This window comes from Hylaeus anthracinus, unplaced genomic scaffold (assembly GCF_026225885.1).
Source record: "Hylaeus anthracinus isolate JK02 unplaced genomic scaffold, UHH_iyHylAnth1.0_haploid 27453, whole genome shotgun sequence".
Classification (NCBI taxonomy): Eukaryota; Metazoa; Arthropoda; class Insecta; order Hymenoptera; family Colletidae; genus Hylaeus; species Hylaeus anthracinus.
The window spans coordinates 73,516-95,222 of NW_026535243.1; the positions used below are offsets into that span (position 1 = coordinate 73,516).

Below are 21,707 nucleotides of genomic sequence, written 5' to 3' on the forward strand. Positions count from 1 at the left end.
CGACCATTTTTTCCGGGTTTCTAACATTCGAATACTTTGTTTGCAGATTTTAGAATTTTATAAATTAACGTATTATCAATGACACATAAATTTGTAATATTAGATGGTCTGGAAAGTAATGTCGTTTTTGGAATTTTAAATACTTGTTTATCGTTCATCAGCTCACTGATTTTGATCGATCTCGCATTGAAACTTTGCACGCTAGATGGCAAAAGGGTGTTGCTAAAATAAAAATTTATTAAAAATTTGTTTGAATTTAATGTAAAAGGACGACATTACTTTCCAGTCTTTTTAATAGAAAATAATACCTGTAAATTACGCCAAAAGGAATGTTTCAGGACTGAACTATAATTATTAGTTCACAGTAAATGCTAATTAACCTAATGCAGTATAAATGCCCAAGAAATACTTTTTTTCTCAAAATATGAAACATAATTCATGGAGGGCTAAGGAAGCAGTCGGCGACGAGAACAAATGATTTTTCGTCGATCTAGGAGCATCTCTGTTCCCAGGCTAGACAGGACGAATTAACGTTACATTCTCCCATCGAGTAATCAAAAAATCGATCTTTCCTCTCGTCGCGCGTATGCTACGGGATTATCGGCGTGTATTTACTGGCAAAGGCTTACGAGTGTAACGTACGGTATTTATTTTACACAGGAACGTTCCATTGCGTTCCAACGTGGTTCAGTTTTGCGTTCAGCACAAAAAATTGCTGGCTAAATCTCTTTCGTCCTCATCCACTCTCACAAACGTACACCCACCTACACGTCAAACACATGCATACTTAATCACGTATCCACACACGCACACGCACACACTACCTTCGCTCTTTCATGTTAATTTCCACGCACACCTTACAGCTACGAGCGTTTTCCCGATAAAATCTACTTGGTTTTTAGAACGATTCCTCTTTCGCAGCGACCAACGGAATATTTTACAATGGCGGCAAAAACGACGAGGTTTGCCAACTGTTGGGCGGGGGGTGTCCGCTCGGGGAGATGTACGGTTTCGACGCTCTATTTTATATCACGAACGATTCGTTCACTCTTTCTCTCTCTCTCTCTCTCTCTCTCTCTCTCTCTCTCTCTCTCTCGTTGTTCGTTTTTTGTTTGTTTTTTCGTTCCATGCGCACATTTCGTTACTCGTCATTGCGGGCCCGTTCAAACATCATCGCGAACATTGGATTGAAACGCGAAATAACGGCGAAAACGCGGTGCTGGCGACGGTTTATAACGGTTACGCAGTTCGTTTAATTTTTTAATTATATCACTCCAACCCAGAACCATGGGTTTTCACGCGCGGGGGCTGCAATCGAGCGCTTGTTATTCTTTGTTTACGTATCACCGCGTATTTATCTTTCCGCTCGGATGACGGATTCACCCCACCTCGCTCCGTTCTGTCTCGCTCGCTCGCTTTCATCATCCAGCTTCCGTACGCGGCGCGTAGCGAAATTTAAACGCCCCGACAATATCCTCCGAAGAGATACGCTCGTTTTCTGCACGTCAACCCGCGTAAACCGATTACTCTATCGAGGCGAACCACGTGCGCCGGGACGATCAACGGCCTGACGCGTTCCGGCGCCATTTTGTACATCGAGTGATCGCGATCGATTCGCGAAAACATCTCCCGCTCTCTTCCTCCTGTCATCCCGCGATCCGTCGGAGGCGAAATCCCAGGTCAATTACTTTCGCGAGTCCCGGAGACGGGGGTTTCTTCGTTTCCGCGTTTGCGGTCGAGCTGCGCGGCCGCGGAGAACCGGAAGGCTACACTGGAATATTTACACTCGCTGGGATCGTCTGCGGAGCGCTGCGTATTGACCTCGGGCGAAACTCTATTTTTCTCTGCGATAGGTAATATTTAGAGATGGGTTTTCTTCGTTTGTGAACTTGAGAGTTTAAGAAGTGTCTCGAGGTTCGGCTTTCGACGCTGCGTGTTTAGGGTTAAGGGTCAATTTGAACAGCAACGCTGCGCAGACGTTCCTCGTCGGACCACTAGCACGCAAACAATCAACAATAACGACCAGACTTACTCTACACCTAATCTCTTCGCTTTTCGAGCAGCTCGACCGCTCCATACCTCTCACCTAGGTACGAAAATCATGATAACGTCGTTCAACAGCACACAGGGTGTCTCATCCGAAGCCTACGAGTAGTATTCTCTAAAATGCCTAGTGCTAGGAATGAAGTGAGATCTTTTTTTTTTTAAACAGAAAGGGGAGTAGGTCTCAAACCTCCGAAAGATGGGTAGAGCTACTATTCTTCTAAATGACACAAGATATCGACTAGAAATAATTTCATTTCTGACGAAACTCGTGCTAACAGAGCTTCAAACCGACTCCTACTTCAGGTGGGACACCCTCCATAACCGCGACACAGTTCCGACCGCCTCTCGCATACGAACCACCCTCTGGCAGCCATCGTCGCACGCTTCTCCCCGTTGAACGAACCCTCGACGATTACGAGGTCGAAGACTACGTCCGCACAGAGGACCGTCGAGTTCGCTACGCGTGCGGGTGCGTGTGCGGATGAGGATGCGTCGAGAGCGTCAGCCCCGTGGAGGAGGGCGTGGAGGTGGGTGGTGGGCCAGAGGCTGTTGCGGGGCTGGCGGACAGGTGATGACCGAAGAACGTCGGTCCAGTCGGAGGATAAGGTGGCGCTGCTGGGTGATAATAACCAGGTGGAGGTGGGACGGGCGGTGGATGATGGACGTGTGCGTGCGGATGCGGGTGGCCGTGGGTGTGTGGCAGGGGATGCTGGTGGGGGTGGGTGGCGAAGAGGAACGCGGGCGCGTAAGGCGAGGGGTGCGGCGGCGTGGTGGGCACCGTCGGGCTGTTAACGTCCAGCCCGGGATTCTGTTTCTTCCACTTGGTGCGCCTGTTCTGGAACCAGATCTTCACCTGGGTCTCGGTCAGCGAGAGGGACAGCGCCAGGTTCAGACGCTCGCAGACGGACAGATATCTGGTGGTCTTGAACTTGTTCTCCAGGGCGACCAGCTGCTCGTAGGTGAACGCTGTCCTGGCCCTTCTAGGCTTGCCGCCCGTCCCGCCGCTACCGCTGGTTCCATTCTGGCTGCCCTGATTCTGGCCCTGGCACCCCTGAGCCTGCACGCTGCCCGACGACGACGAAGACGACGACGACTGCCTCTTCTTGCAGCCCGACGACGACACGTTGCTACCACCGGCGTTGCTGTTCTCCCGGCCGGCGCTCGGGGACTCCTGATCCGTCCCCTTCATCTCCACGTCCTCGTCCTCCTCCTCCTCTTCCGGATCCTCGTCCATGTCCTCCATACCCGTGTCGGGGGTGCCCTCCTCGTCCTCTTGGCCGCTGCCGCAGGCGAACTCGCCCCGCGAGTCACCATCTGAAAAGCCACAAACGAAACAGGATCAGCGGAGCACGTCTCGCGACGGAAGATTACCGGCAAGGAAAGCGATACGGTGTTGCATGACGAAAATTGATTACACCGGGGTGGGGAGGATAAAATTGCGCGCAGGCGGGTATCGTTTTACCTTTGACGAAGCGGTAACGCGAGACCCCAGGACGCTGCTTCGCACCCTGTTTCGCGCCTCGTTGCGGGGGATACCGTGGTCGCGCTCGGTTTCGATTGGCGGAGCTCGGTTGGCGCAACCATTTGTGGTGTGACGCGGTGTTATTGCGCTGGAAAAGTTTTTACAGGGAGGGTGGTGTAAGGCTGGACGATGAACAGAGGTGGTAGAGCGAGCGATGGTTAATGGGATGCCTGAGGATGCGCTGGCTATGACGGGCGGGTCCATCTTAGGACAAGCGTTTACGATGTTATATACCGTGAAAGTATCGTAACACGTTGATCGCCACGTCACAAGGACAAACAAAATTAATTCTGAATGTTAAGTACCAAACACAATAAATTCGAATGAAATTCTTAAGCTCCAATGAAATTATCAAAAATATATACCACAATGAATGTTCGATTATGTAGCATCCAATAGCCCGGAAACAAAATTTAATCAGTGTAGACATTTGCAAGAGTATTAGTCTGGCACTCAACGCGATAAAGGGAGAAAAAGAGAATGATTTTAGAGATAGAGGATGAAAAGGGGTGCTGTAGCTGAAGATAGTTAATAAGATCTGCGATGATGCAGTGACTGCCCTTCGATGGTGAACCTACCCTTGCATCGAAGACTATAGAACCCTCCATCAATAAAACAGTACAGTAAACTCACTTCACAGGCATTCGCACCATTTTATCCCTCACATTTGATCCAAAAATAATCCTACTCCAGGCAAACAATTTTATTACTCGTGTCTCTAAAGTTTCGAGTGTTCCCCTTCTAAACAATCTTGAAAATCTTGATTCCTATTTTGCAAATCGAATCTACTCACGTCCAGATCGCCGCAAGTTCCCACACTAACGAGTTCGACACTGGATTGGTCCAATTACACTGCTATCCATGGAACGTTTGTTCGACGCAATCAGTTTAACGAGCCCGTTCGACCGCAAAGGCTCGCGAGGACGTATCGAGGCCTGTTTGTTTTTAATTTTTTGTTTACTGGAGACGACGATCGTGAAAAGGTCTCCGGAAGACTTCCGTCGGATCGACTTCCGAAACGGTGGACCGCGGCAACGAACGATTGAAACGCGTCGGAGAGAGGAGCTTCCCGGATGAAACGAGGGAAAGAGAAAGAGCGGCCAATCGTTCGCTCAATGAGAGAGGAGATTGGAGATTCAATCAGCACGCAGATGTCCCGGGGACAGATATTCCCTGGCTCCGGTCCGTGGAGGCTGGGGACGAGGGATGGCGGGGATAGGTCGACGGATAAAACCAGCGACGGAAAGAGACGCGCTGCAGGCTGATCGAGTGAGACCTGCAGGGGACGGAAGACAGACAAAGGGAAAGAAGAAGAAGTGGACATCTTCGATACGGAAATATTATTCTAAACAAATCGAGTATGCCGGGAGAAATTGTGAATTTATCGATCAACCTTTTGACAATTCTAAGCAAAGATGATTGTGCATGATTGTAAACAAAAAGCAGCGACATATCGCTCCTTGGTACTCGAAGGGTTAATTCTGGCGATATTAATGTTCGAAAGAGGGAGGAAAAAGCGACCAGAGCTCTCTCAGGTCATTTCATGAAGTGATGGAATAGATGCTAAATTGGTCACTGGATGTCGCAGGTTTTATAACTCTTGTATGTGGAATAATTGGAGATGACACCAGGCCCTGTGGGCATAGAAGGGGTGGTAGCGATTGCTGACGCTTAAGTGGTTATGAATTATAATTACTGTATGGCGTCCATCTAATACTGAATTGATACCTAGGTGAATGGAAGAGCATCTATGCATACAATATTTTTTAAAACTTGACTTACAATGGGTGATTTTTCCCTTAAGAATCATGTTCTCAAATCAGAAGAAACACCGATACATCTCCTTCTTTTGTTCCAAAAATTAAAAATAACCTCAACCATCGATTCCGACTCCCGAATTGCAAGCCTGGGTCCGAGGAGACCCAGCTTCCGCCGCGTAGGGGTTAACGAGTGTATCATCGGATTGGTCTGATCGTCGAGGGTATTGGTATAACCACGCAGATGTCCCAGGGACAGATATTCCCTGGCTCCAGTCCGTGGAGGGGAGTCGCCGGATAAAACCAGCGAAAGAGATGCGTTCAGCGTTGATCGAGACGAAGGGGGACGAGAAGAGAGGACGCAACGCGGGATATTCAGGGTTGGAAGGAGACGGTAGAGGGAAAAGACGAGCAACAGGGACGAAGAGAGTCGGGACTTTATCCGAATTGGCGTGGCTCGTGGCCCATAGCCCGCGGCACTCGTGCCTGGGGGTTGGAAGTCCGTAGGGGGCGACGGATCGAGAAGGTTTACGCCGTAATGGGATTTGTATCTCGTTAACGCGCGATCGTTCTTGCCCCGGTCCTGCAGGCTGCCCTTTTCTTCGTCTTCTTCTGTTTCCTCTTTCTTCGCCGGTTTCCGTTGTAGCGGCGCACCGTGCCCGCCCCCGCTGGACAACAGAGGGCGCCGACTGTACACGGGCGTCGATTGATTGCGTCTAATTGAATTGCGTAATTGATATTGTTCCTCGGTCGCCCCTTTTCCACGACCCTTCGTCGGGGCTTTTTCGCTCTGCAGCGGGCATTCGCGTCGGTCACCTGCGGACTCTGATTGGGGACGGGGAAAAATCGGAACCATGAATTTTTCAGTGATTTTCAAGCGACGAGTTCACCGGGAACTCGGGAGGGCATCTTTTGGGGAGGATGTTTATGAGAATTCTAAAATAGTCGCTCGCGTTGCAATGGCTACGTGTATTTTAAGAGGATGAGACACCATTTGGAAAACTTACACAATTTTTGTTAGGGAAACATTGAAGATGGTATTGATGGCAACATATGAACTTTAGGGGATAGTTTTTAACAATTCTGAAATCGCCATCAGTTAGGATTAAAGCATTAGAAGATCGTTGCTTCGATACTCAAAATTAGTTGCATCCAAGTGTCAGCACATGAGTTTCAAGTTCATCGAAACCCAAGGATTCCTTTGTAGAAAATGTGTTCAATGTGCGAAATCGCCACACTTCCTACCACAGAAGTATATCACCCATCCTCCAATCTCAATCGCTACCTCCAAGTCTTTCCTAGACAATCCTCATAAAAAATCCTCATGAACTACAACCCTGAAGCTCTACATCACCAGTTCTCCAATCTCAATAGCTAATTACCTCCAAGCCTCTCCTAGACAATCCTCATAAAAAATCCTCACAAGCTACAACCCCGAAGAGCTTCCCTACCTAACATATCCTGTACCCACAACTTCTACATGCCTCACATCCCTCCATTAAATTTCCCGAAGCCGACTCAAACCATACCTTCGAAAACGCTTTAAACGTCGTCACAGAAGCTCGAGCGGACATAAATCGCTCCCAGTCATTCCTACCGCGTGTTCCGTCGAGCATTGTCCGTTCCACGCGATTAAACGTCGAACGCATCCGTAACGAGCGGGCTCTTATCGCGTTTATCGAGCCTTTATAGCGCTAGGTCCTACAGAAAGCATTTATCTCGCTTAGATCTTCTTCGTTAAGCACGATCGCCGTCTGTGCGACGAGAGAAACGATCCTGCGCGACGCGTCCCAAGGGTGCGAGCTAAGGGCGCACAGGGGACGCGCGCGCATCCCGGACCAGTCAGGAGCACTTATTTCGGTTTTCCTCGTTAAGCACAATGACGGCCGTTTGACGGCGAGTGGCGCGATTTGGGAATAGGCTGGCAAACAGGCTCCCCACGCTCGATGGAGGATTGTGAACTTGGATCGAAGCCGAGAAACGCTAATGGAGGTACCGACGCGCGACATTGGAACTTGGGCTTCCGAGTAACGTCAGACCGATGTATTGAGTTTGGTAGATGACTTTACACGAGGTTGTAGGATTGAAAAATAGTGGATATGGGTGTTTTTTGTAGTAGGTGATTGGAGCGTAGATCGTGTTTTGAGAGGTAAAAATTAAAATTACTTCAACATTTTTTTTTTCCATACGTATTTAACGTCGCATCAACCTTTGGTTATTAGCGACTGTCTTTCATGGTTAGATGTTGATCCAAATATGTGCATCTTTAAGTAGCTGGATTATTTTGTATAAGTTTTTTTCGTGCTCCATGCTTCCTTAAAACTAGTGGGTAGTTTGTGTCGAATACGGAGTGGTTCCGTATTTTTACAGGTAAATATTATGTGTTTGATTGTTAGAATTTCGTTGCACGACGTTGCAAAATTCTTTCCAAGGTTATTCAGTTATTATAGATGTCTTTATAGCAATTATTGGGAGTAGTCATTGCAATAGAGATGCTTGAAGTAGTATGATGCTTGTAGAGTGGTATGTCGGTCTAAGTTCGAATCGGTGAAACATATGGTCACGTGTCGGAAAATATTGGTGTGATGTGGGGTGCGCCAATGGAGGGTTCGGATATTAATGGTAATTTCATTATATAGAATGAACATCTTGGAGAATTTCGAGGATATTGTACTATCACAGTACCATACGACGTCCTCGTCATAATATTTAATTGAGGGGTGTGCTACAATAATGAGGTAGCTGTAGTTTTATGGTTTTCATGTTAGAACATAATCACGGTTTTAAACCATTCCTCTGTTTTTGTGGTGCAATAAGGAGGAAAATTTGAAAAAATGGAGCTACCTCCTTATTGATGCACACCCCTCAATTGCATCTAAATATCTACAAGACAAGTCAAGACAAGGGAAGATGAGTTGTCTGACAACTCAGGGTGGCAAATTATCTTTTGGAGAAGGTTTCTAATATCTTCAAAGTTCGTTAGAATCAAAGTACCACGACATCATCTTACCCAGTTCAATACTTCACGAGTCCACCAATAACATACAACATGAAACCATATTTTAGTAACACGGGCCTCCATCAATTGAAGATGACAGCTCTTTCCGAGCCAACACCGAAAATTTAACTCAAAGGATTTATCGATAAGATCGCCCACCGAATTCTCTCGCCACCCTTTTCATCCCTTTCAGATTTGTACCGCCTCATCCCTGGCCGAGCACCCGACAGCGGACCGCGAGCAATTATCATATCGTTTCGCCGCCAAGGAACAATGCAACGCGTCCGGAACAGAACAATGTGAGACGTTACGAGTGGAGAATCGTTCCCTTAACGAGCCCAGCGTGACACCATCGTTCGTTTCGATAAGAAAAAAACACGGCGAGCGACGTTTAACGGCGCCTCCTGGCCGCGGCGCGCCGGTAATTACAATTTTTCCAGAAATCTAGCGGAAAATCCGCGAGCTTTCGAATCACCAAGCGAATCCAAACGCGAACGGGGAGGGGGACGAGAGTTTCTCCGAAACGGGGGTGCGCGCGCGAGCCTGGGAAGGGGGGAGAGCAGGGTGGGCGCGACGCGGAGGGAGAGAGAGAAGTCATTATGATGCAGAAGAGCCAATTTTCTGGGCGGCTTGGCGCGATGCGACGCGATACGCCGCGATGCTGCGCGATTATCATAACAACCGACGATATTATTCCGTCGCCGGATTTGCCATTCGAGCGAGGGGGGGTTTGGCGAAGGACGACTCTGCCAGCGGTCGAAACGGATTTCGCCGATCAGGCTCTGATGCACTTTTAATGGGGGGTGGGGGTGGGGTGGGGGGGAGGCCTGACCACCCCGGGAAGATGGATGGCCGGAGAATCGTGTAATCCCGATTTCATCGCCACGATCGATCCCTGGCCGGGTCGACTCCGTACGATTCCACGTCTTTCGAAGATTCCTGCAGCCAATGAAGGTACAAGCACGGAAATCGACGAAACTTGACGAACAGTTACGGGGTTTTCGTGAAACTTCGCGTTAACTTTCACTATTCTCCCATGAGAATCTGCTACGTTTTGACTTTAACTCTTTCGTTTCGAGCGCCATGTTATTCACGAGATGACCTGTGGGTATATGATACAATCAATCCCATAAATATTCGTACTCTCTACCTTTATTGAAGGAGTTTGACTAAATCAAATAGCAGTTTTGATATTATCAAATGAATTTTTGTATTATACATATGTGTATGAATAAGCTTATACAAACATACACTTGGAAACATCAAACCTGTAGATGCCTATATTACCTACATTTTTGTGAGCCTTTTCATATTAAAAGTGTAAATTACACTTGTCATATTGGTGCAACGATCGTTTTATTCAGCACAGCTGTTATTTAAGACTTAGGAAAACGTGTATACAGAAACCACGCGCACTGTGCAGATTTCTGGCGCGCGCTTCCGGTCAGTGACGGTGCTTCCACGGACTGGACTGGCGAAGCGAAAGGGTTATGCAAGCAAATCCATCAGTGTATCCAAGCTTGTATCGTTTTTAAATCACGAAACGTTTGAAACAAATAACTTACGAATTATCAAGAAAAAGTATGAAAGTTCCGAGGTAATGTTTCGACATAATAAAAAGAAACAAATTTTTAGAATATTCCTTTAGATGAATTAAATGACTTTTAATGAAAACAGAGCAACTCTCATTTGATACATTTTTCAGTATCCAACTGCTTAGATACGCGATTAAAAGGTCTTTCCTGCCGTGAAACGACCACGATTAAATTTTAAGAAAAGAGTCAACACTCCCTTTCTTGTCCTCCGACCCTATCAGTCCTTCGCATGTTGATAACTGACCGTAGGAGATTCTTTGTTTGTTGCTCGAAGAAGTCCCGAGCGCAGCACTCGGTTGATTTCGTTTGCAGCCAGTGTCCCGTACCGGGATAAAGGGACGATAATGATGGGGTTCAAGGACTGGTTAACGCAGATTAGCGGAGCAATTTGTCACGCTCCGACAGGCCACCCTCGCGAGTCCCCCCACCGCTACCCCCTTCGCCCTTCCAGCGACTCCTTCGCTCTGTTTCTACGTGGCTTCATCTCCCTTCCACGGGATCCTGGTTCCTGCCGGCCTTATCGGCGGACGGGGATTTTTCCTCTTATCTGTCCGCCAGACTCCATTAAATTCGAGAGTCAACTGTGAAATTGGGATCGGCGCGGACCGACTACGGATTCGATCATCGCGAGGAGATAAGCTTTCCGCGGCAGATGCCTCGACCGATCCGCTCGTACGCTGGGAGGAATTTAATAAACGATCGAATCGTGTTAGTTTTACTTTGATTATCGTTCCTTGGGTGGAGAACTCGTGGAGGATGGCGTTTAAAGATGAGGAAAGGTGGTTCGAATAGAGTTTCGACTGCTGATCGACACGTCGGGGGCGGTTTAGCTAAATTTTCCCAGAAAATTGAACACTGTTTAATTTCTTCGTTTCTTGCGTTTGGTATCGAAGACTTCAAATAAGATTTTAAATTAAAGATAGTAATGTGATCAAATCCGACTTGCTAGTATCGAGGATCGAGTAGCTTGAAAAAATGGCCCCTAATCGAGTGCATACACTAATATAGTTGAAGCATTTTCTAGGTACATTGATTTCAGTGGAACCTAGCAGAATTAACGCTAACCAGACTTTATGCGGATTGCCATAGCGACGTTACTGAGCCGTTCACTGCACAAATCGATTAACTCCACTTATTTAATAATCTTAAATTTAAGTGTCAAAGCACTTGGTATAGCCATAACTTTTTATATTTATAATAACTCTCCTGAGTAATAAAAACTAACACCATTAAACGCCAAAAGTTGTTTGCCCATTGAATGATAAATAATTTATTTCAAAGGCCATTTCGTCTCATTTCTTAACTCTTTGTTTTATGGAATTAATCGATTTGTGCAACGCACGGTTCAATTACTAATCTATGTTCCTTATCAAAAATCATATCGACACACCAATACAGTCCGCAGTGCATACACAAAGTCTCCACTAAACAGTGCTTCTCGTATCTCTGAAAAAAGTGATGAGAGAAAGGTCGCTTCCCCAGGTCGACATGGAACATTTCAACGAATCGTCGCAAGCGACCGGACAGAGGCGTCATCGACGTCGACATTTGGTGACTATCTTTCCCGTGTTCCCGGTAATACGTCCTCATCGTCACTTTCGGAGGAGGATCACCCGTCCGCGCGAATAACTCCGAAACGCCAGAAATTGCGCGTCCGTCGGGGAAGAGGCCATCCTTCCAGCGTCTAAAGTTAGAACGAGGAAGAGAGGGCTGCCGAGGGAACATAACCGGCGCGCGCGCGCTCTGAGGCGAAAAAATATCGTTCAAGATCACCGTGATCGCGGGAGACGAGGCCCATATGTTCGCGGTAAGAGAGCCAAGGAAGAGGGACCGTGTTTTGGCGAACGGTTACGACGTCGGAGGAGGAAGCGAGGAGGAAGCAATAAACATGCGAGCCCGAGGTTTTGGCAAGAAAAAGCCCGGAGGATTAGGGGACTTCGCGAGCTATCAAGAGACCTATTCGGAAGCAACAAATCCGGGAAGATTAATCGCTGGCCCGGGTCGGGAACGTCTCGATGAAATTAGCGTCAATCGCTCAAGTACATTCCGCCTATCAGCTATGGGACTATTGGCAGGTCCCTGAATTGGCAAACGCGCAAGTTGTAGTATGCAGAACACTGTGATGGAGGCTGGGAGTCTGTCAGAGGAGACTCTGTGGCACGAAAGGTTGACAAATCTGCTTTCGGGACCTATCGAGTCATCGTTTCGTAGATTCTGTGGTTTCACCGTTGACGACTGAGTCAAGATTTGAGGCGTTGAAGGATGAACCATCATTCCTCGTGTTAGAAGTAATGCTGTCCTTAATGATAGCTGACTCAATCATGATTAAGTAATTGAGTCTATCAGGAGTAATTGCGTAGTTCAATCTGTTCATAGTACCTTCTTATAAGACCCCATTTCCTGGCAACTTCAGCAACGACAGAATGAAAACTACCTATCAATCTACCTAGAGTTCCCTCTGCTGACGTCTAATGGAACTGGCGAACCTACTACCTAGGTTCATAGCAAGGACATTGTTTTATCTAAGAACAATGGCCCGTTAACCGTCACATACTCCTACTACTACCCAGAGCTAGAAAGATTGTCCTTAGATGGAGATCGTCATACCAATAACAATGCAATCAATCATTTCTTCCCGAAAAACCATTTCTGATAAAAATACTAATAGGTGAGATCAACCTTTTGCACTCGAGGGGTAACAGTCTTTGTTTCTCTAATATTTCGTTGAATCTCTCTTCATAGCGATATTCGTTCATAAATAACTTCATAACTTTTGAAATGGTACACTCTGAAGTAGTGGTAAAATATTTCATATCATAACTCTCCAATCGTGGTTTAGTTATCTAAATTGTTAGTTGCCTGTAATGAAACTGTCGTCGAGTCCAAAGGGTTAAATTGCATCCAAGAACAATCTCTCCAGATCTCCCTCTTAACCAGTCAGCTGTGACCGACGAGTATACTCGTAATGGAGAAAAGGCAGTATCTTGTGTCACGACGAGTATACTCAATTTAATTGTCATTGGTTATTTAAAAATACGTTTCACGTATTAATTCGAGTAGCAAAAGTATAAATGGCATGAATTTTCGGGACGACCTAATATATAGTCGTCTCTGCGATGCAATATTACTCTGTGTTTGACGACTGTACCTGTCGCAGCTTGATTCTTACGACACACGTAGGTGCGCGCTCTGAAAAGAGGAGGCCACAGCCGACTGGTTAACGAATAATCCCGCTGTATCTACCATAATTCTACGTTACAGTCTCGTCTCCGTAATCGGTCGACGTATCATCGAGAAGAGCAAAGATTTTAATCACCTTCGTGCACGCTATCGGCCCGCCGATGTCGCCTATGCTGATGGGTGCCGTGAACGACGCGGCCGCCGGTGAACTTATTCGGGTCCAGGATATTCTCGACGGAGAACGCGAGGCACCTCTTCTTCGCTTGAACGGTGCTGGCGGTGGTGGTGATGCTTCCTGTCGCGGTGCCAGTAGTCCTGGCCCCGTTACCGGAAGTGCAGACGGTCATCACCGTCGAGGCCGCCGCCGCGTGGGCGGCTATATACACAGGAGTCCCGTGGCCAGGCGTCTGGCCACCGCTCTGAACACAGGAGAAAGGATGCACGCCGCGATTCGCGAAAGGGTTGAGGAACTGATCGGACCCCGCGCCTCTCGACGACGGGGCGGTGAGATCCACGGGGCTGCTTGGGTTACTCTCGTCGGCTTCGTCGCGGCATACGTCCACCTCGACGTCCTCGTCCTCCTGGTAGTTTCCGTTTCGACTGCCAGGATGCATCTCTTCGTCCTCTTCCTCCTGCTCCTCGTCGTCCTCCTCGTCCTCGACGATGTTCCTCCTCGGCGTGACGTTCCTCTCGTTCTCGGGCTCGTCGTCATCCTCCTCTTCCTGCTCCTCCTCCTCGACCTCGGTGTCCATCCTCTTCTCCCTGACCTGGCCGTCTATCTCGTGGTAGTCCTTGTCGACGGGCCGCAGGATCGGCGAGGTCGACGGCGAGTGCTGCTGACGCGCGGCGTCGTAGCGCACGAAAGGCTCCGCGGCGCGTACGTGGATCAACACGTGCCTCCTTTCTTGAGGCAGCGACAACCCGGCACGCATATCGGCTTCCTCGCGCGGTAGGACGACCGGTCCCAACGGCGACACGGTCCTGCCTTCCTGCATCCTCCACATAACCCCGCCGTTCTGTCTTTACCTGCCCTCGCGACGCTCCATGCCGCGTACGAGCACTGTCCTTTGCACAACCCCGTAGACCCACCTCAAATACCTGCGTCCAGGAGCATCCCAACCGGTGGCATCACTCACACCGCGGACATTCTCACTCTACTCCCTCATCGTCACTAATCCTTCACTGTTCCAGTTCGAATCACTGTTCCTCCGGATCGTTTCCCAGCACCGACGGGTCGTCGCGGGTTCTCGCCACTGTCGGCTGCTGCGTTCGTTCACTGAACTCAACTAAACACTGGGACAACAACAGACCCGCTCTCACCGGGTCAAGAGAGATCAGCGTGGTCGCGCGATTAGCAGTGTCTTTGGTAGGCAGATGCCGCGCGCGTCCCGTGAAAGCTGCTCTCGGGGCTTGCACGTAGTGCCATGGTGGCTGAATAGGCGGTATATCGGCGTATTATTAGTACCGAGGAGTCGTCGTAGGAACGTAGTCGCAACGGCGAGCGGGATCGTGAAGCGGGGGTGGGAGCAGGTTCCGCCCACCGGGGGCGGGAACAACCCCCCGGCAGCTTACCAGAAAGCTCGACGGTAGCTCGATGGGGCGTGGACGCGCTTTCCGCGGGGGATGCGCGCACACACGTGCTACCTCTCGTTAGTGGCGGTCTGTCCGTGTGGGCGTCGGGGGTTTCGCGTTACACGCTCGCGACGATCCACCCAGACAGAGACGACGGGGCTGAATGGACAGGCACGAACACGTAACCGGGAGCCCGCGTGCAGACGTTTCGCGGCCCCACGAGCGAGCTTTCGCCAGATACTCGGGTATGTACACACAGGGTCTACCTTGCCTCCCTCTCTCTAGCCACGTCCCGCGTCCCCTCCGACCCCCCCCCCCTCCCGATCCATCCGGCTAAAGTGGTTTGTCTTTGATTTAACCACCACCGCCACCGCCGCTGTCGATGGAGGAAACGCTTTTCCCTCCACGCACGTTGCCATCGTTCAACGTTTTCCGAGGATGTGTGGAGAAGTCGCGCAGTGTTCGTAATCGCGAAACCGTCGGGTTCCGTCGATGATCTCGGGGGCTCGGGAGGCGGCGCATCAGGATCATTGTGTACAGTAATCGTGCCGGGAGTATAATCACGAGGTCTATGGCGGTCATACGTTTTTAAATAACCAATGACACCGCGATTCTATCTCTATCCAGCCGCGTCTCCTTCGCGTCTTGCCGTCTCTCTGCGTCCTGTTCGGCTCAGGGTGGAGGCCAAACAGGACCAATACAACGGTCGATGGATAGAGAAGCCTGCAGCTGATGCTGGCGGCGTTACTGGTAGTGCCGGTGCTGTTGCTGCCACCGCCGCCGCTCTTAACTCGGCGCACGGATATTGTTTACCCGACCATTTAGGTAATTGCTGGCCTACCGCCCTGCCAGCCAATCGAACGTAACCGGCGGATGAGCCTGCAATACCGTGCCCTCCCTCGCCACCCCTGGCTATCTATCCCTCTCTACAGCCGCGGTCACTCTTTCCACCCTCGACGCGATTTTTTCGTTGTTTCTCCGTCCATCGAGAGTGTACTTCGATCGTCATCGAGCTGGCCGAGGAGCCAATCGCTCGGCTCCACGCCGCGATGATCGATTCTTTCAAGGGGCCTTCTTCTTTCGCTCTACAGCGACACGTTGTCCGACAGCCGATTTTAATGCGAATCGAGAGGCCTGACGTAAATTCCTGACACTTTTGCTGTTGATCGATTCGGAAACAGCACGCAACTTGGAATAACATTGATTACAACATGTGGGGTTAACAAATTTAGAGATTTAATTGTCAGTTTTCTATTCTCAACAAATATTTTTAAAAATGACAGAGATACTCCTCAAAGTACGCAATTCTATCAAACATGCGATAAACTTTCGCTGTAAGTTTAGTATCCACACAAAAAATTTTCATACGTTGTTTTCTTTTTGCCTCTCAAAAAAAAGAAATATTCTCCGTTTAACCAGTCAGCTGTAGCGTTCTCTTTTCAGAGCGCGCACCTACGTGTGTCGTAAGAATCAAGCTACGACATGTATAGTAGTCAGACATAAAGTAAATGACGTTGAAACATTGGATCGCAAAGACGGCTATACATTAGCTCGTCCCAAAAATTCATGTCACTTATACTTCAGCTACTCAAATTAATACGTGAAACGTATTCTTGAATAACCAACGGTAAATAAATTTTACGCACGACGAGTATACTTCAATCTACTCCAATCTAATATAGAAACACGTTTCCGACACCTCGAAGCTTCGCGAAAATTCGAGGAGAGTAAGGTCCATATTTTTCTTTCTTTTTTTTTTTTTTTTGTTTAAACGGCTAGAGCAGAGGGCGCCCTCAGTAGGAAAGGTTACGCAAACGCTCCCGCAGGAACGATCCAATTAACGACGGGGACGGCGAGAGGATTCGATCCGGCCGTCTTAAAATTGCGTAATTCCCCGGGAATCTGTTATCGATCCTCGTTGGCCGCGCGTGTATCGCCGCGGCTCGCGTAATCGAGAAGCAGACCGCGGGGGCCGCGGCCGTCCAATCTCGCCGCGTCAAAGAAAAGTAACGGAATAATTCAGGGAACGCGATTGCCCGCTCGAAATATCATCGCGTTTCTGGGTAAGTGTCTGAGAAGCGACGAGCAGGCGTGTCGGAGCGCTCCCGGGGAGCAGATGGTGGCTCCGGTTCCTTGAATGATTAATGCACCCCCGGAGTCTTTTATTCCCGATTCTCCGTCGTTAAATTTAGAGACCGAGAAAACTGCCACCCCCACCCGTCGCCCAACCCCCCTCCTCCCCCCTCGACCGCGGTTAATAAGCTGCGAAGCTAGGAACATGCCATCGACTTTTCGACGCGTAATAGGTTGGTCAAAGTGATGGATGGCGCGCGCGCGAGCGCGCGGGGAGGGGTGGGAGAACGAGGAGGGTAGTAGAATTAGAAGAATTTAAAAAGAGAAACTTCGAAAATGGAAAGGATGAAATAAAATTAATAGTGACGTGACTCGATGATGGAAACGGGATAGTTGCGGTGTTCGGGGCAGAAAGAGAAGCTTTGAAAATGGAAAGGGTGAAATAAAATTAATTTATGATTACTAATGTACAAAGAACTAAAAGAATAATAAAAAAAAATATAAAATAAAGTACAAGAACATTTCCGTTATGTTTATGTTTATCACTCCAAACGCCTTGACCGAGAATTGAAGACCACCTGAGCCTACACAATGAGATAAAATGGCCTCCAACCTTCCCCCGCTAAGTGTATTCTTCTCACTCGCGAATACTATATGCATTCGCACAATCTGGAAAAATTTTTCTCTACGGTGAAAACATGCTCAAAGCATCTTAAAACTCGATGATCAGTTCATGGAAGAATAAAATTTGAGAAACAACGTTACATACTCGCTGTAGTCTCGTCAAGCAGTTTGTGGTAGACAGTCAAAGAGCGCATCGACGCCAACGGCACGCGTGGAGCGGCGGGCAGCGTTGTCGATGTAAATTTTTAATTAAGCTTCGGTGGCCGGCTGCAAATTGAGCTGCAGTCGGCACGCCGGTATTCAATGCAGTAAATGCACCGTGGGCGGCGCGCGTGTCATTTGCGAATTAAATTAATTTGTTAGTTCTTATGCGGTGGTCGGGAGAGTCGGGCTGAAATAAATTTACGATAATGCTCATTAGCCAGCCGCACGAGTTCGCGCGCGCGCGCGCACACGTGAAAATTAGTCGTTAGCGGTGCGGTACCGCGATGGCAAATCATGGTCGCAAGAGGAGCGACGCGATTACGAACGCCTGCCGCCCCCGAAACATCTGTACACCGTGTATTAGGTTGAACCACATAAAATTACCAATGCCAGATCGATCGAAAATTGGCCAGCATTAATAAAGTGACGTACAGAGTGATTCGCGATGGACGAGTTATAATTGCGCCGTTCGCTGCGCGAATCGATTAACTTTACCGGTCTCATAAAAATTATATCATTACTGACAATTATTTTTTGGCTATTCTTTCTTATTAGTTTTATGTACCGTTAGATGAAAGCTACATCTGTATTTATGCACTCCACGATATTTATTTAAATTTGTATTATAAAGGGAATTTTAAAATACAATGTACATTATTTCGTAGCATTTCACATCTTTTTGTTTTATGGAGTTAATGGATTTGTACAATGAACGGCTCAATTGAGATTACTTTAAGGTTAACTGAGGTTTTTTAAATGGGAGGATGTGTTTTTAGTGACGTGACGTCAAGGTAGGCTCAACGACGTGGGGAATATGTGACCTTGGTTACGGAAATTCACAGGTCTATTTTTCTAGGGGATCGGTAGCCTTGACCCATAATGGCTACCTTAGAGTGATCAAAAGTGGTCTAGATAATGGTTGGAAGTTGATGAAAACGTCAACACGACTAAATAAAAATGTCGTGACGGCATGGAAGTCTATAACAGACATCACTCGCTAATCCTCTTTGTCTCTCACCATAGGCTACCATTTGCCTAGTATTGACATTAATTCTTTCCTTTCAAAGTTCAGGAAGTCTCGACTGCCGTTTGCCAAGTTTCATGTTTGAGTTCATCAAGCTATTTCGTAGCTGGTGCCTGTGCTCTTGGTGTTAATTCCTCGCGCCCATAAGCTTCAAATTCTTATTCGATATTTCAGACCATCCGTGCATCACAAGGACGTAAAAAACAATAGTGAAAGTGGTGTTCACCAAGTAAATTCGTAGATCAAAACCTAGTGATCATCGACAAGAATAATAGGGATTCTTCCAACTCCTTAACCCTTTCAGACGTGAATTATTTCTTTTTCTCGTAATTTAATTTTTAGGGTTACCTTGGACTAATATTACTATGGAAAAAATAAAAAACAATTCTAATAGTGTAGTTTTCGAGCAAGACTGGTAATTTTTAAATTTTGTGTCCTCGATTGTGGACGCCATGTTTGAAAGGGATAAACACACTGTTTACCTCCCAAGCATTCGAATTGACACATTAGTGGTAGTCACTTAAGCCATCCACCGATCTGCAGTTTCTTTTCGCATCGATCGCGTCCCAGATCTAAATTGATTCAACGATTCTAACATCTCAATCGTAGTAACGGTTTCCCAGCCTGGACAGAACCGTCCTGAACCGGAAAGTCGATACCGCGTCTCCGGTCCAGTTCGTCGACGCGTGTCACGCTCGGCTATCAGGCTGATCCCCCAATCGAGGAAGAAAAGAACCACCCGTTAAGTATCGAGCAACCGAGGCGGAAGGGTTGCGAGGTTGCAGGTGAGCACACCGCCGGATTACCCTACCTGCCAAAGTGATGTGGGTTTAGGCGAGCGTTCCTAATAGTTCTGAAACGGTGCACGAGTCGAGGAGCAAGCTAGGTGGATAGATAGATGGCTAGACCGGCAAAAGGAGGAGGCGGAAAGAGAGATGGCCGATTACTGGGACGGCAGAGTCGGAGAAGGATAGATCGATAGACACGAATCCCCGCGGAACGGAGACGGAGCTATGCAGGCGTGCCGTTCGCCAGAGGAAGACGTAAATATAGAATAAGAGATGATAGGCGAAACAGAGAGGCGGATAGAAGGCGGCTAGGGGGGGTCGGTTTGGGGGCGGGGGGGTAGTTTGGAACGGAGATCGAACAGACCAGCCGTGACCAATTTGCGCCCGTTCGTGCTCCCGATTCTGATCCCGATCCCGTTCGCTCTGCGTCCCCAAACACGCTCACGGTTTCGGCTCGTTCACGTGCACCACGGGGATAGGGGATGGAGGTGGCGGGGGTCATGGGGGCACCCATACAAACGAAAACCGGCTCCGATCTTTCCTGACGCGAGCCCCTCGCAGGGCCAGCGATGCCAAAAGATAACCGTCAGAGAGGAAAGTCGCGCTGTGTTGTCGCTCGTTGTGCGCCGGCCACCCCAAAAGTTTCACGCCTATCTGGACCGACGGCACCACCTCTATTCGCGGCACGATAATTGGCCAATTAAAACCGGACGAGAGCGTTCGAGTTACCTGGCATCCGATAATTATACGGTATCCTCGCGGTGGTTCGACCACGTATCCACGCGACCAAGGGGGGCCGTCGGAAAGGGAGAGGGCCTCCTGGGCAGAAAGGGAGGAGGACACCGAGCTCGGAGGGATCCTGGCGCCGAAGGAGGGCGTACACCCCCTCGCTACCAACCCATCCACCCCCTCGGCTCCGGCTAGGGAGGAAAGAGGGACGGAATCGACTATTCCGATTACGCGGCTTCGGATTCTACGAGTCCCTTTCTCTCCACCTGTTCCTCTCGTTCCCACCTCCGGTGGCCTGCCACCCCCTCGAGCTTCTCCCGCACCACGGTCTTCCTCTCGACGGTCCTGTCCTCTTCTACGTAAATCAATGCGGCCAGCACGCCCTCTCCTTAACCCCGTGACGCATGACTGGAATATTCCTCGGGTCTCCGCGTTCATCCGCGGTCTGTTTATCCGGACTCGTTTCACAGCCATCGATACAATGGCCCTGGTTCGCCACGGAATGGTTGATGCGGCCCAGCGGGCAGGTGCGCAAGCTGACCGTTGGCTCCGTTGACGATTGCTAACGGTCGCGTGACGTCAAAATCGCGCGACAGGTCTCATAATTGGCCGATGCTTCCACTATCGATGGAGCATCTAGACTTCGCTGGAGAAATTAGTCGTTTCTGATAAATTGTTCTCTTTGGATGGAAAGTTGTCGTAATGATTGGTCTAAGGTAGTCTTCTGAGACGTTCTCACTTCCGGGGATGATCAGTCCCAACGCAATGGTCTTCGTACGCTCAAAATAAATCAGAAATAATTGACTCGAGTATAATATAGTGTACCTAGGATCATTACTTTTCTTGTCGAACACGATAAAAAGAATTAATTCACGAAGAGGAATAACATTACTGTAATCGAACCGTTTGATGCACAAGTCGATTAACTCAATTTTTTTGAAAATCTTACACTTAAGTGTCAAAGCATTTGCTATAGCCATACCTTTTTATATTAATGATAACTTTCCTGAATAATGAAGATTGACACCATTAAACGACGACATTTTTTTGGCCATTGAATAATAAATAATTTATTTCAAAAGCCAATGTACACTATTTCGTCGCATTTCTCAACTTTTTGTTTTATGGAGTTAATCGGTCTGTGCAACGAACGGCACAATTATCAGAAAGAAACAGACCCATAAAGATGAAAATAAAATATAATATAATAGAGCTTGAAACCCACCTTAATTAGTAATTTTTAAATAGCTAAATTGTTTTTGTTTACGAAACATTATTTTACAGACATGTGGTTGAATTTTAAATAAAATGCAATGCATCTTTAAGATTGCATTTTCTTAATTGCACGCGTGAAATTTGAAACAATTTTTGCGAATGATGGTTAGTGAAAAATATCGAGTGTCGAATTCACGGATGTGTCGAAAGCATATGCGGTGGGGTACTAGTGCGCGAATGCTGATATTCTGAGCGACCTTCCGTCGGACCGTAGTATGCTAAATCTAGCAACACTGTGTACCATCAATTAACCCTTTGGGCTACCCAATTGTTTCCCGACTGCTTTACAGCAGCTTCAAATTGAATTGAGAAAATTTTGT

At 48.1% G+C, this 21,707-nt stretch overlaps 1 protein-coding gene across 1 annotated transcript; it reads right to left on the reverse strand.

Moving 5' to 3' along the window:
• Positions 1-425: 425 nt before the first annotated feature.
• On the reverse strand, positions 426-14,472 carry LOC128893411 (homeobox protein Nkx-3.2-like). The gene is made up of 2 exons (XM_054154322.1): positions 13,235-14,472; positions 426-3,360 (listed from the first exon to the last, which is right to left on the reverse strand). Exons 1-2 carry the CDS (start codon positions 14,100-14,102, stop codon positions 2,504-2,506), a joined length of 1,725 nt encoding a protein of 574 aa, XP_054010297.1. The 5' UTR covers positions 14,103-14,472; the 3' UTR covers positions 426-2,503.
• Between the last annotated feature and the right edge of the window lie 7,235 nt (positions 14,473-21,707).

What these genes read in the sequence shown, in the direction of transcription:
- LOC128893411 (XM_054154322.1), bottom strand. Translation starts at nt 14,102, where the DNA reads ATGTGGAGGATGCAGGAAGGCAGGACCGTGTCGCCGTTGGGACCGGTC. An exon ending in GGCCGATAGCGTGCACGAAG is followed by an intron (nt 3,361 to 13,234) that starts GTGATTAAAATC and finishes GTGGCTTTTCAG; the next exon opens with ATGGTGACTCGCGGGGCGAG.